The following is a 15,291-nucleotide window of genomic DNA, read 5'->3' on the forward strand; positions in this document are numbered from 1 at the left end:
CAAGCTTTTTCAAGGAATTATTCCTTGAAAATAATTCCTTGAGAAAGCTTGGACCAGATTGCCAGGCGAAACGTTGGATTTACTACAAATTCATTCGCTGAGATTTTACAAATATATATTATTCCTATTTAAATCCGTATTATAGTTCATTCAGTTACTAAAAAGTACTGAGTTAAACAAAAGGTGACTTAAATGGTAATAAGTTGATTTCCTTGATAATTAAGTGCTCTAAAACGCTAATAAAAGTAAATATTTCGATGTACTGTATCGCAAAGCAACTGGATTTCCAACAGTTTCAGGATAATCTGGCTGCCATTTACGCCCCCCTGTGTTATATCGTACATAAGTTAGTTAACAGAATAAAGATCTACCTTAATGAATAATCCAATAGAAAAGTTCAGTATAGATGTTTTCGATTCACAATATACACCCCTAAATGACGTTAGTTAAATGGTTACTGCATGTTAGTAAGTGATGGACAGCTGTTTCAGTCATAAAATGTGATTTTTCAATATTATACACCCTTGACCGCATCATGGACCGAACACAGGATCTTAAGGCTACTGGGGAGGAATCCACGAGTGTACTTACTTAACCTCAATCCGTTGGTGAGATTAGACATCTATTTTCCATTATCTCAGGTGCATACCTTACTAAAGCTCGACGCAGTTGGATTTCAGTGGTCAGGCTTCTCAGTAGAACTTTGGAAATTTGCCCCCCCCAAAGCTAAAATTCGATGAGCATATGAGAATTATCACTTTAGAAATTTTTAAAGACTATTAAACATTCAGTTTAGTGCTTTCACATTTTCAATGGTTATCTAACTTAGATCGGTTGGTGATCTCAATAATATTCAATAGTATCTACTCCTATACCAATGGTTCTGGATATGGCTAAAAGAGACGAAATTATCGGTCGTTGGAAAACATATTTCTGTAGAGTTATAAACATCTTCCCTTAAGTTTATTCTTTTATCAGGCATGTGGCTATGTGGTCATGAACAATGAACAACATGTACCCTAAGTTACTTGAAGCTATCACCAACCTTTTACAAATGGTATATTATATATATTTTAATTGAAGTGGTAGCTAATACTCTGAGATCAGTCAGAAAACCTCACATATTTTGTTATATTTAAACTAACTACTATACCATTAATTAAGTAGTACACTAAATTTTGTAACAATTATTGGGCTCATTCTCTGTATAATTGCATAAAATCTGCTCATGATTTTACGGTTATCATTATATGGCTTGACAACATAAAAATAATCCGTTTATTTATAGTCATCTCAAAATTTATGGCTTGTTGAGTTTCATATTACTAAGACAGAAAACTGACGCAAATGAAACTCATTTTAGATATTTGATCTTATTTGACTGATAATCTAACTACTAACTGTCGCAGTTAACCTTAAACAGTATAACTTTACAAAAATTTGTATGTTCAAAACTCAAATCTTTCTTTCATTTGATAACATGTTTGATACTCGTTGTCCAATTTAGTTATTATCTGATTATTATTAATAATGTAGATGAAATATAGATCCTAATAATTAGTATGTTCTGTCGATAGAACCCGTCAATAACAAGTTGGATATGAAAAAGTAGAACACTGATGTTTCGGACGTTTATATTTCATAAACCCATCTTGGCAGATAGACGAAGAAATAAGTAGTGTGGAATGCAGAGGTGCCTACTCAAAATATTACTAATATAATATAAAATGGAATAGATAGTGCCTAATACAACAGAGGGACAGGCACTGAATAAAATAATAGGTGTAAATCATCCAAGAATACATTAGAAGTATAAGTGTAAATTTGTAAGGACATGAATATAAAAGATAAGTGTATTGAAGGTCACGATTCCCAATAAAGAGCATAGAGTCATTAAGATGTCAAAAACGACTCAATAGTTACATGCTGCCTGATTTGTCTAAGTCTGTCCAAAAATTTGGTCAAATCATGTAATTGTATAATGATATGAAAGCTAACACAACACCATAATATTTTTCTTCTACTGGTAATTTTATTTTAACCAAGTCTTATTCATTTTACTATTGGTTTCTTTGCATTACGTGACTACTTGCATCTAGGTCTTTAGTCTTTTGTTACTATCGCTGTTGTAGATGTCTTCTACGTAAAACATTGTTTAATCTCTTAAATTTGTTAACACCCTTGCTGTACCAGACTGATGTGCGCAAAACAACTTCCAATTAATCTCATTTATGTAATTAATTTCAAATCATTTTGTAATTATAAGTTTTAGACATTACAGATCACAGGCGGCTGACGTGAACCCAGTGAAATAAAATTAATTCTTGTTATTGTGCTCAAATCTATGTTCCTGTTCTCTTTAAGTTTAAAAGAGAGACTATGTATATGATGAAGAAATAGCTAATATTACTAAGAAACAATAAACTTTCCCAAATCATATTTGCGTTCCTCGTTATTTTCTTCTTTGTTCAAAGACGATTGAATTGTAATCTAAAGTGTTGTTTATTTGCTACACTTTCAAAATTACACCTAACTGTAATACTTATCGTATTTCAAAAGTTTTGATTTCTTTAGTGAATAATAAGCACATAAGATCCGGCATCCGATTGTTTACATGTCTTACCACTCGATGCTGGGTCTGTGATCTGGAGATTAAGCGTTCACACTCGAGATTAAAGGTTTTCAGTTCGATCTCCTGTGGCGGGACCGTGAATACGTACTTCTGAAGAATTTGATATTGGAAATAATACCTGTCCAATGCTTCTTGGTTTTTACTGGGGTATACATGAGATTAACCCGTAATACATGCTGAAGAAGTTCTATAATCTCCACAAACTCCCTATACTGATGAAAATATTCATAATCATGTTATTTAAACCCTTGTCACTCAATACCGTGGTCTCAGAAGTAACCATTAAGACATTCAACTAGTGACTGACGTCTTATATACGTGAGTGATTTACACTGGCCAATTAATTAATGGTAATTTATATCATGTTGTCTTTTCCTTAGTTGATTTTTATTTTGGTCGCTTCACGAGTTCAGGTACTCCTTGATAACAAGTCGAGATCAGCAAGGAAAATAGACTCTTGTAGGTTGGTTACTACCTCCTAACACTGATTTATCGTTTAAAATAATTTACAAATAACGATCAACTAATAAGATTTCCTTATATAACTAAGTGTTTTATTTTTATTTAACTTTTGTAAAATGTATTCAGAATATATAGTAATTGAATTATTCAAAGTAATTGACATGATATGTTTTGTTTAACTTACAGAATTATGAATAACTACATGTTTTGGAATGTTCTAGATATGTATATATGGCATTTATCTTATGAATATTACATGTTACATTTATCATATAATTATTACACTGAACATGTTATGGATTTGGAGTGTTTTTTTGTAACACATGAACTATTTGATACTGTATTAGGAGCAATTTATACTGAAAAACATATGCATAATGAAACAGAAAATGAGGTAGGCATAATATTGTGTACTAATTCTTTTTAATTTTCATTTTAGTATATTGAAATCACTATTCATTATTACTAATGGTAATTGAGTAGTATGTTTTAATGAAGTTGTTCAAGTTTATAAATTCACAGATCACTTTGATACTTCATTTAGATTAATAAGAAAAATTCCAAGTTGCTTCAATATTCAACATTCCTTTTAGATCAAGATAGATGAAACACTATATTTACGAAATGAACAATAGTTGGGTGAAACTACATTTAAATTACTTACATCTTGCAATACACTGAATTCTCAGAGAGAAAGTTACCTGTTATGTTGTTCGCTTGATATAGTTATACAATGAATAATGAATAAAAGCAGATTGGGTGTATTACTTCTGAACTTCGAATTTTTTATTCTCTTAAATTCTAAATTCACGATGACACATTGTTATAAACGTATGTATGCAGTTGTTAATTGTTATAAACGTAGTTAGAGTGAGAGAGAGGATGCTGGTTATAACTTTAGGGGTTTCTGGTTATAACAGTCCTTTTACTTCTTACACGTATGTGGGACGTTAATTTATCTTAGACGAATATCTACACTAGATTCCCACCCAGTGTCTATTCTACAGGACTTCAACAGAACTCAGATCAAGAACACGAGATTAGCCTGACTATAACGTCAATATATTTCACACCGAAATCCGACACAAAGAACAGTCAATCAATAAGTGTCCATCAACAAGAAATAGTCAAAAAGTCAATACTTAATAAGGATAGGGAAATATATATATATATATAACACATAACACCTGTCATCCCCTCTAATGTCTAACTCATCGAGACAACCAATCATTGATATTCTTGCCCACACATCACACATTCAGGTCACGGCAGGTGCTGATTTTGAGTTTTTACGATATTCTCAAAATTAGTTAGATCAAAATATTTTCTGTTATAATTGTTATCAAGAATTATTTGTGGAAATACAAAAAAATTCTTTGAGGATAGAAATTTAACAAATAAATACTCTTTTAGTTCATTTGGTAACATTAAACTATACTGCCGAGCCAATCAGAAGCTTTCGCGGGTTTTCAAGGTCACGGCGCTAAGTTCGGCACCTGATGCTTACGTACGGTCGGTTTACAGAGAATTTTAGGGAAGACGTGATAATTTAGCGTCTACAATAGAAGTCATCATAAGATTTTGGCGCGAAATTCAATTATCCATTTGGATAAATAGAGTTTTGGCATTATAGCTGATGTCAGTTCGTGATGAAAACCCTATGTATAATTCCTAGCCTTAACCGTGAATTTTAAATCATAGTTTGAATTCTTCACACAGGTTTATACCCTCATTTCGTCTTAGTTATTATGTTGACACTCTAGACGTCGCTCAAAGGTTGTCCCCTAAACTTATATTTTCACCCCCCCAATACACCCTACCCTAACCTTAACTCTAACCCTAAACCGTAAACCATACCAATATACTAACATTATGGAAGCTATGTAGTCGAGGCTAAAAGAATTTTTAAGACCTTATCATGGTTTCAGAGGTCGACTACTATGGAGCCATATGTTTGTGTTCCTGTACCGTATGCGCTATGATTTTAGAACTTCTGAACCTATATATGACCTTGAGAAGTTTTTGACTCATGTAAAAAAAGTGTTTCCACTTTAATTCTTTGGTTTTGTATAATAAATTTTTAGTGTGCACTAACTGTCTTCTGATTGGCTAATATTTCTCAAGGTCATTTAAGATTCGTTCAAAGGTCGGCAGTATAGTTTAGTCCTACCTCAATCGCTAATTCATTGTTCTGCGCTTTATAGCTATGATAACGGTTGCTGATACCTTAATATGGTGGTCGGGCCTGACTAACTTAATTAACCAGTCAAGCTATACTGATTGGAACAATCGTTCCTCAAGGTTCTACCATGCCAGATAGGTCGGTTGAGGGACAGTTAGACTGAAAGCAGTAAACACAAAGTCCGAGGGTGTAGTTGTACTGCTGACTGTACGGTAGTGTGAGGGCATTATGGTATTGCCTTTAGACAACCAGCATAACAGCGACAAGACTAGAAAGGACGTGAATGAACGAGTAAGCAAATTATCCTATCTGATTTTTCAACCCTCATATCATATAGAATAAAATGAGGGATTTTCTAAAGTACTAATAAAATCCATACCATTTTGTCATTTGAAGATTTAAACTACAAAATATCTCAATTAATTAAATTATATTAACAATTACAGGAATTTTCTGGGAATTGTTACAATTTATTCTTTACAATATGAACACCATGAACAACCACTGGAAAGCAGAAAGCATTGTGTATGTTTTTTTTGTTCCAGTATGAGACTTCTAAGTAGTACACATAAACAACCTCAAAGAGGATTGAACCTGGAACGTTCAATGGGGTTATGGAGGTATCCTACGCAAAAATTAAATAGTTTTCCAGTGCTTCCCAGTTTCATAGGTTGTTAAATTAGAGTTATTCAGTGATATAATCCATAAAATTAAAATGTACGTCAAAATATAAGTCAATCTCTGTTTTTACATACAACTGATTTCTTCCAGACATACAAGAATCGATCATGATTATCATTCAATTTCAGTAGTTTACCACCTTGTTCAAAAGTCATTTCTTATTGGGGATGAGATAATTTTCTTTTTAGAAATTTTTATCAAAACATTTTTGGTAAAAAAAATACTTTAGTTTGTGAACCGACGAAATTATCTACATAAATGATTGTCAATGCACAAGTTTGTCTTTGAGTAGTTACTTTATAACTGTAAAGTGAAGTGAAGTTATCGACAGTAATTTATTAGAATAGAATAAAATATTACTGATACCTATAATTAGAGAAAAGAAATTAGATTTAAAAAAAATACAATCTTCAATAATAGACGAGAATGAAATGATAATCTTACATAAATATATTAAATAGGAATAATATATATTTGTAAAATCTCAGCGAATGAATTTGTAGTTAATCCAACGTTTCGCCTGGCAATCTGGTCCAAGCTTTTTCAAGGAATAATTCCTTAATAATCAAACATCAAAATTATCGAATATAAATAGGTAGTACATGGTTCTCCGAGTTCATTATACACTGAATAGGTCATCCAATCAACGTTAACAAAAAGTCTAAACTAGGTATGTGTAAGAGATAAGCGATGTGAAATGATAAGTGTTCACATAACATATTGTATAGAAAACGTAAGTGGTGAGAGGAGAAAATTACATTCACACTAGATAATGGGACTTATCAGTGAATTTATAAGGAGACCATACAATTTGTAATATATGTGATATGGATCATATCTGTCACAGCATGTATAACATGAAGAATAATTAAACAAAATAAAAATAATAAAAGAGTGAGATTTGAAGAGCGTAATTTTGAAACTGTATGTATGTGTCATTTTTAATGTTCCAATTACTTGTTTAACAAATTCCGATATGACAACTGATTAGAATCATTGAGTGTAAATTGTTGTCATTTTAGATAATACGAATTAGATAAAAAAACATTAAGGAGTTCAGGTTATTACTTATTAATGATTAGCTGCCATGGCACTGCTAATTGTATTCCATCCCTCCTATTAATATTGTTTGGATTAACCCAAATGTATAGGGATTCAGCTGTTTATCTTTCTTTGTAAGAATTAAAATCTTTTTGAAGGAATTTTGTATGCACAAAATCAATTGTACGATCCGATTCTAATGTGTAATGCTATCACTGATTTGTTCTCCAGTTTCCTTACATCATTTGAGGATTTAGGAATGTGTTTCAAGCATTGTTTGTGTTCCTTCACCCTCACATTCAGTTGTCTTGATGTTTCACCTACATACGTTGCATTACAGTCAATACATTTGATTTCATAGACACAATTTTGTTGTTCTTCTTTATGAATTGGATCTTTAATTCTTACTAATTTTGATCTTAGAGTATTGTTTGTTCGGAAAAATACTCTTATATTTTGATTATTTAAGATTCTTCTAATATCTTCTGAAACACCTTTCCGATACGGGATCACCACTGTGTTAACCCATTCCTTTTTCTGTAATCTTTTTTTATTAACAATGTCGTCTTTTCTTTCATTCTTAATTATTCTTTTAATAAAATCTTTTGGATAATTGTTCATCATTAGGGTAGATGTAATTAAATTTATTTCGGTTTTCATATCGTTTGGTTAAGTGACAAGTTTTTGAGCTCTTGTAATCATATTTTTGACTACTGTCACTTTTGGTCGAGTGTGGATGTGCCGATTTAAAATCTAGAAATTTTCCTGAATTTGTCGGCTTTCGAAATATACTAATTTTTAAGCTATTATTAACTTTCCTTTCCACTAAACAGTCTAGGAAAGGTAATGTGTTTTCAGGAGATTCCAACTCTTTGGTGAACTTGATTTTTCTATCAAAGTTGTTGATAAGTTTAAACAGTTCATCCAAATGGTTCCGTTTTATAATGACAAAGGTGTCATCTACATATCTTAACCATACTTTTGGTGCCTGAGAACATAATGAGATGGCACTAGTTTCCAATGAATGCATAAAGAGGTTAGCAACAATTGGGGAAACTGGTGATCCCATAGCTACACCTTCTGTACATAAATATAGTTTCCCAAAATTAATTGTGAAGGAATGATGAATTTATTGAATGATACAGACTAAATTAAATAGCTTCGTTTATCAATCATGTTTGGAAACAATGGTCATTTTGGGTCTATTACATCAGAAATCATATTAAACAATAGTGCAATTGTATTATCGTATATTTTAATGCTGATTAAGTGGTGGTAAATAACATTGCTAACGGAAGTATAGGGTTCATATGTTAATGAAAATGTTTGGGCATTCATCTAAGAATTATTTCCTCTATTATTTTACTGTATACATTTTGATATGTATAGATGAACTGGTAAGAAGAGCTGAATTTGGAACAGGTTCCTTTTTGATAAACTGTTCACTTAACAGCGTAATAATACCTGAGCAATTGGAACAGTCATTGTTAGCACACAGCATTTAGTGTTTAATTATTTCCCAAAGAGATGCTTTTACTAGAACTCCTAATAGTTTCCTCACCAATTACGCTCTTTTTTACATTCCAATCAACATTTCTTTTATAAGCTTCAACAAGATTTGTAGAAATTTTTAAGTGAAATGATAGCATACTTTCGTTTAATCGATATTAGAATAGCGTCCAAAATATAAAACTTAAATCTAACAAGCATTTACTTTATGAATAACTTTGTGAAGGACATCTTTATTCATACCAGTCATTTTGTTGCTTTGAGTGTCGGGCTACCACTTCCTAATAAACGCTTCTATAAGTTCTCTAGAAATCAAAATCAAATTTCTCTAGATTCATATTAATTTCATATACTTCTCCGAATACTCCCATTTCATAGTTAAATAAACCTGACTACACGAAATCAAAATGTCTGATACGAAGTGTTTTGGGGTTAAATGTATCTTAGACACACCATGTCAGTAGACCAAATACTTAAGATAGAACGAGTGAAGTATGTGAGTACGTGGATAATATGAATATATATTTTGAAAAGAGTAACTGAACAAAATAATTTTTGTATTTTTCAAAGTAAACATCAAATTATATGGATAGTGGCTAGCAGTGGAATCCAGGACGCGCGTTTCGTCCTATTTGGGACTCGTCGATGGGAAGATTCAAACAAACAATACTAAGTTGTAATCAAATTATATGATTACGGACACATGGAATAAATTATAGAACAATAAGTAATACGATAAATAGAATGTGAGTACAAATATAGTTGAGAAATAGATTTCCAACAGGATTCAACAAACTCTAGAATTGAAAGCTCTAGATTATTTTAAGGTAATATTCATCCTTACCCATTTAAATATGCCAGAAATTCTTTGAAAGTATCTGTCATACTTAACAACTGCGCAAAAAAATCAAATTTACAATATTTTCCCTTTATCTAGATTAACAAAATGAAAATTTTATTCAAAGTTCCAGAAATTATGCGCAATGATAAGAAATTAAATTATGCATATCGAACGGTAAGCTTGTTATAATCTTTTGATTATGATTATTTAAAATGTATTGAGTAGTTTTGTACAATGTAAATCATCTAACTGAACAATTAGCTGTGTTGATCTAGAAAGGATTTATGACAGATTTACACATGAATAACCGGAATAAAATAACTATTACAGAATATATGAAGTTAATGTCTCGCTCTTTTAGGAATTAACTGAAACTAAAAATAGGTACTGTTATTGCTCAAGCTCAGTGGTTAAAATATACTGTACTGACTACAAGATATCAAAGATCTTCCTACATTTTATTACAACCTTAAGAATTCCCAAGCATTCATGACGAAATTGTTCTTTATTTCTTATTCATCATTGGCTATTCATATTATACCTATCTGTACTTTAAACTATCTTCCACATACAAAGCTGTAACATACTGAAAATTCATAAATGTTCAGGAAGTCAATCATTCTTACTTTTAACTTAAGTAATTTAGGCTTAGTAATTATTAATGATAATACTACTATATATTATAAACAGGTTAGTCCATTAAAATGCATAAAATAATGTTTTAGATGGCTACGTTAATTAATTATTAAATAGTAGTCAATGTTGTGTTTGTCTAGTCCTTAGTGCCGGTCAAATTCAATCTAACATTTTTGCAGTGTGGTCACTAGGATACGTGATTCAACATGCATTATCCTTCGACTGCAAGTAGTCTGCAGGATCTAGGTTCCGTTTTGCCCAGAAGGATGAGTCTCCTCAAGACTCCAGACACATTTTGCTTGTGGGTGCCGACAAAAATAGAACCTGAGTCATCGGAGAGTTTTCCATTTATTATCTAGAATCACCTTACAATTTTGATAGTGTTCTGTTCTTTAAGTTGTATGGTTCAGTTGTAAATGTCTTCGTGAAGACCATCGTAATCATCTTCTTAGAAGAGAAGAGAAATTCTTGATGAGTTATTCCACAAGAAAAATTATGTGTAATTAGTTTTGTTCATAGCTCCGTTTTAGCTATGCCTGTGAACTTCCGTAGACTATCCAGTTGAACCATAATCATGTTATGAGTTAGATCGATATCTACTAACTGACCAAAGTATGGTGGTTCTAGTAAAAGAGATATCTGATCATTTCATCTTTATATAACCTAACTAGTCATTCATTATGATACAATTTATGGTGTTCGCACAGCACTTGGTTGATTCTATATTTCAAACATATATTTTAAGGACTAAGTGTAAGTAGCGATTTTGTTATGCATCCTAACTGTTGTCACGAATATTTCTGAATTTGCCATTTAATCGATTCGAAACACTCTCTAGATGGAATACTAAGATTTACTAAATAAAGTGTTACATGTCTAATTCCAAATTAACAGAACTATTTAATAAAATTCAGAGGAAGATAACTTTCATAAAATTAGTGTTGAAAGCGACATAACAAACTCACGTACTTACGTCTGTTACCCCCTGCAGAGGAGCACAGGGAGCCCACCATCATTCTCCATCCAAATCTATCCAAAGCAATCCTATCTACTTGTTTCCGAATTCTGATCATTTTTGATATCTGCTTGCCATTCTCGGAAGAGTGTGTTCTTTGGTCTTTCTCTCTTCCGTTTCCTTTTAGAATTCTAAGTTAGCGCTTGCCTTGTGATGCAGTTTAATAATTTTCCCAATGTATGTCTTGCCCAAACTCCGCCTGTAGCACTTCTAGAGTTACTGCCGGTCTCAACCCCGGGCAAATGAAGAGCGTTGGGCATGAGGTCGGCAACCCCACACGTAGAAAAAAGTTCTCGCTAAAAGAACGTATTCTATGCTTTCCCTCAGATGTCGAGGTCTTCACAATCCAGTCAATCACCAGAATAAGAGGAAGGCTGAGTTTAAGCAGCCCTGTCTGACTTCGATCCTCATTCGAGATGCATCTGTCAGCTGTCCTCCATACACGACTTTGCACTGTAGTCCGTCGTATGAATTCCGAATAATGTTGACGATCTTCTCAGGTACACACCGTAGTGTCGAAGAATTTTCCATAAGGTCCTCCTATCCACACTGTCAAACGCCTTCTCATACTCAAGAAAGCTTATGTATATAGTGACGAGTTCCATTCAGTTGACTGTTCAATGATGACCCGTAGTGTTGCGATCTAGTCTGTACACGACCGATCCTTACGGAATCCAGCTTGTTGATCTCGAAGTTGGGCGTCTACTACGTCTTTCATCCGGTCCAGAAACACTCTGTTGAAAAACGTTCCTTGTACTGACACTGGTGTGATGCCTGTGTTGTTCTCACATGTGCTCAGATCTCCTTTCTTTGTTATCTTGATGAGGTATTCTTCCTTCTAGTCCGTCGACACTTGTCCATCCCCCTTAATCTTCTTGAATAGAAGATGAAGTATGTTTGTAGTTGTTTCTATGTTTGACTTCAGTACTTTAGCTGGTATGTTGTCTGGTCCTTCTGCTTTCCCACTCTCGATTTTTCTGCTGACCATCTTGCTTTCTTCGATCGTTGGTGGAGTGACCTATATGGGATGGTCTGTATGTGCAGCTTCGATGTCCAGTAGATTCAATGGAGCTGGTCTTTACAATAAGTCCTCGAAGTATTCTACCCATCTGTTCCACTGTTCATGAATGTTAGTGATTGTCTTTCCTTCTTTCTCCTTGACCGGTCACTCTGGTTTACTATATTTCACTACCAGTTTCTTCGTTGTGTCATATAGTTGTCTTATATTTCCTTCTCTTGCAACCCTTTCCACTGTCGTTGCTAGTTCTTCCACATATTTATGCATGTCGGCTCTAATGCTCTTCATCACTTGTTCATTTGCTTCTGTGTACCCTTCTGGTGCCTTGACTTTCTCTGCTCTTGTTCGACTGTTATTAATCGCTGTCTTCTTGTTCTTCTTCCTTTCTTCAATCTTGTGTGGGGTTTCCATAGAGATCTATTCCTCATAATGATGGTTCTTGCGTGCTAGCACTTCTTGACACGTTGAAGTTAATGCTTCCTTGATCCATTTCCAATTGTTCCCATAATAATTTCTTCTTTCAGTAGATTTTGTAAGTCTTGGAACCTGTTGTTGAGAGTTATCTTGAGTTGGTCGAGTTTGTCAGTAACTCGTAGGACTACTGTGTTGAATCTTGGCAACGCTGTTTCCCCAGTTGACCAGTGCTTCCCTGACTCCGGTTCCATCTTAATAACCACCAGTTGGTGGTGACCTGAAGCGATGTCAGTTCCTCTGCTGATTCTCATGTCTTCCTTCAATCTTCTGAATATTTAGTGATCCAGATATGATCTATCTGGTTCTGTGTGATGTGATTCGGTGAGACTCATGTGGTTTTGTGTATGTGTTTGTGTGGTAATATTGTGCCACCTATAGACAATTTGTTGAATGGCCATGAACTTGCGAATCTGTGACCATTCCCGTTTGTCTCTCCCAGTCAGTCCATGTCGTCCCATGATATCTTCATATCCCGTGTTGTCCATTCCGACTTTGGCGTAAAGTGTTATAACAGCATACAGTTCTAAGACAATTATTTTAATAGTTCTTTTCAAGTTGTTCCAATATTTCAATAATTTTTGCATAAATAATTATAGAGAATGTATCCTTTACTAATCTTTTTAGCTAAAAACTTCATATAATTACTTAAACAATCTATTCTCAGCTGTTCAATATATTCGTGGAGTGTATAATCGTCTACTTTCTGGTGTTACGGAAACAAGTGAAGAAAATTGGAGTTCACGAGATGTTATGGTGTATGATTCACACGTAGCTTTACATTTACTGTTAGATGAAGTATTTATTCCACCTGGAATGCTTCAGTTACCAATATTTCATCATAATTTACCAGCTGCTTTTAATTTTGGTGGTTTAGGATCTTTGATCGGTACTGCTATTGGTATATTAGTTGGGGAATATGGTTAGTTTTATAAAATTTATTAATCCTATAACATATGAGATTGTTTCGTTTCATGAATGTCTGATTCAGGTAGATCCACCTCTTGCTTGTTTGCTTCACCTGTTTTTAAGTGGCAAGTCGAATAAAGTGCATATCTCTCATTAGCATGTGAGATGAGATCCTGATCATTTTCATAATGAACTCCTAAAAAAGGTGTCTTGTTTATCATATCTCACCCAACAATTTGCCTTGAAATGCCCTGTGAGTACGAGCATATGATACGTTTCGACTCGTTCAAACCACTTAAAGCAGATACGTTTTGCATTTAGCTTTTCTTATTATAGATCTACACCTATCAAACATAAATTTTGCAATGGAATATCAAACTTATGCCAATTTATTAGTTTCGAGTCAGTTAAGAGAACTTATCAAATTATAATGTCAAATAAAAAAAAACGCTGTTGAGTTAGTGCAAAAAACTGATTGATTGATTACTCAACCGCTTCATCCTTGATAGCGGATGAGTAAATATGGGCATTACAATAGAAAAAGAGTTCAGTTGTTTAGACTACTAACTCTAGACAGTATATCATCATAATAGATCATATGACACAGTAGACCTGAGATCAAACTAGAAATAGACCAGAATTCAGTTTACTGACAGCAAATAGCAGTCAACAAGTGAACTCAAATTAGGATACAAGTAGAATTAATAAGAACATAAAATTATTTGTTATGTTCAGTGTCTGTCTTTTCTTGTTAATCAGTAATGGCTTACTGCCACGTAACATATTATTGAGAACAAAAATCTAACAAATTAAGTTCTATTTCATAGTTATTCAATTTAGTAGGCGACTATAGGAAAAAGTCATAGTCGTACGAAAATTCTTCCAAATGCAGTGGTTAGATCTATTAAAGTTAAGTGTTATAGCTTCTGTTGTTTTAAAAATGTTATTTTACAAGATGGATGTATAAGATTATTATGTATGTTATCTCTACTTGAGTTTGATGTTCAGTGTCGACTAAATGTGAAAAGATAGAACTTATTGTTTTTACCCTTCCCCTCAAATGTGAATGTTGATTATGAGCTTCCCTAGTATTATTCTCGTTGTGATAAACACACGTTGAGGAGATGAAAGATGTCAGCTAATATCTATCTTTTAAACTCACTTCCGTCTGACTGATTGACAAAAATATTCTGTTCAGTTCATTATTCTTAAAAATGTCCCTTCTGAATTACGGCTATTATTTTCACCAGGTAGTTGACCTTTGAATTATGATTTTAGGACGATCAGATTTCCAGGTCCTGTTACCGTTTGCAGATGTATTCTAACACAAATATTTATAAGCTACTCAACTAAGCGATTGATCAACATTCCTTTTATCATAGGTTAAGTCTATTAAGGTTTAAAATGTAAATAGACTATTCATTTCCCCCTTTATGTGATCGAAGATCCATAACGTTATTATGATCTGTGATACAATCCAGTCTCCATTCCACTCCTTTAACTCTTTCGCTATCGAAATAGACCAAGGAAGAAGAAAAAATTCAAAGAAACTGTACATTCAGAAACAAAATCAAACTGCTTATATTTCAGATGTATTCATATACTACAATGCTGACCAAAACAGAAATATCAGTGGAAGTGACCCCGAGTTGATGAACTGTTTGTTCATTAATATTAGCTCACCCATAGTTGCATATCATTTACCGTTCTGTTTTGAGTCTTCAAGTAGCTCATTCGGTTTTGTTTTTTTTTGTACAAGCTTTTTGTTACTCATAGGTTAAATTTTATTTTAATTATAGAAGGGGTTTTGTGGAGATTTAGTATTTTTCATAGTAGAAAGCATGAGTCAATTGAAGCTAGACCACCATGTAAACCTGGAAACACTGGACGGCCG

The 15,291-nt window shown here is 33.2% G+C and overlaps 1 protein-coding gene across 1 annotated transcript in view; it reads left to right on the forward strand.

Moving 5' to 3' along the window:
• Smp_000755 (family M13 non-peptidase homologue (M13 family)) overlaps positions 1 to 15,291 on the forward strand; it is a gene marked incomplete at its 5' end in the record, with an annotated part of 71,888 nt that overhangs the window by 45,290 nt on the left and 11,307 nt on the right. The window contains 3 exons of the mRNA XM_018795226.1: positions 3,281 to 3,488; positions 9,445 to 9,522; positions 13,116 to 13,412. Of these exons, the coding sequence (XP_018649560.1) occupies positions 3,281 to 3,488; positions 9,445 to 9,522; positions 13,116 to 13,412 (583 nt within the window). The remainder of the gene's footprint in view (positions 1 to 3,280; positions 3,489 to 9,444; positions 9,523 to 13,115; positions 13,413 to 15,291) is intronic.

Source organism: Schistosoma mansoni, chromosome 1 (assembly GCF_000237925.1).
Source record: "Schistosoma mansoni strain Puerto Rico chromosome 1, complete genome".
NCBI classification, from domain to species: Eukaryota; Metazoa; Platyhelminthes; class Trematoda; order Strigeidida; family Schistosomatidae; genus Schistosoma; species Schistosoma mansoni.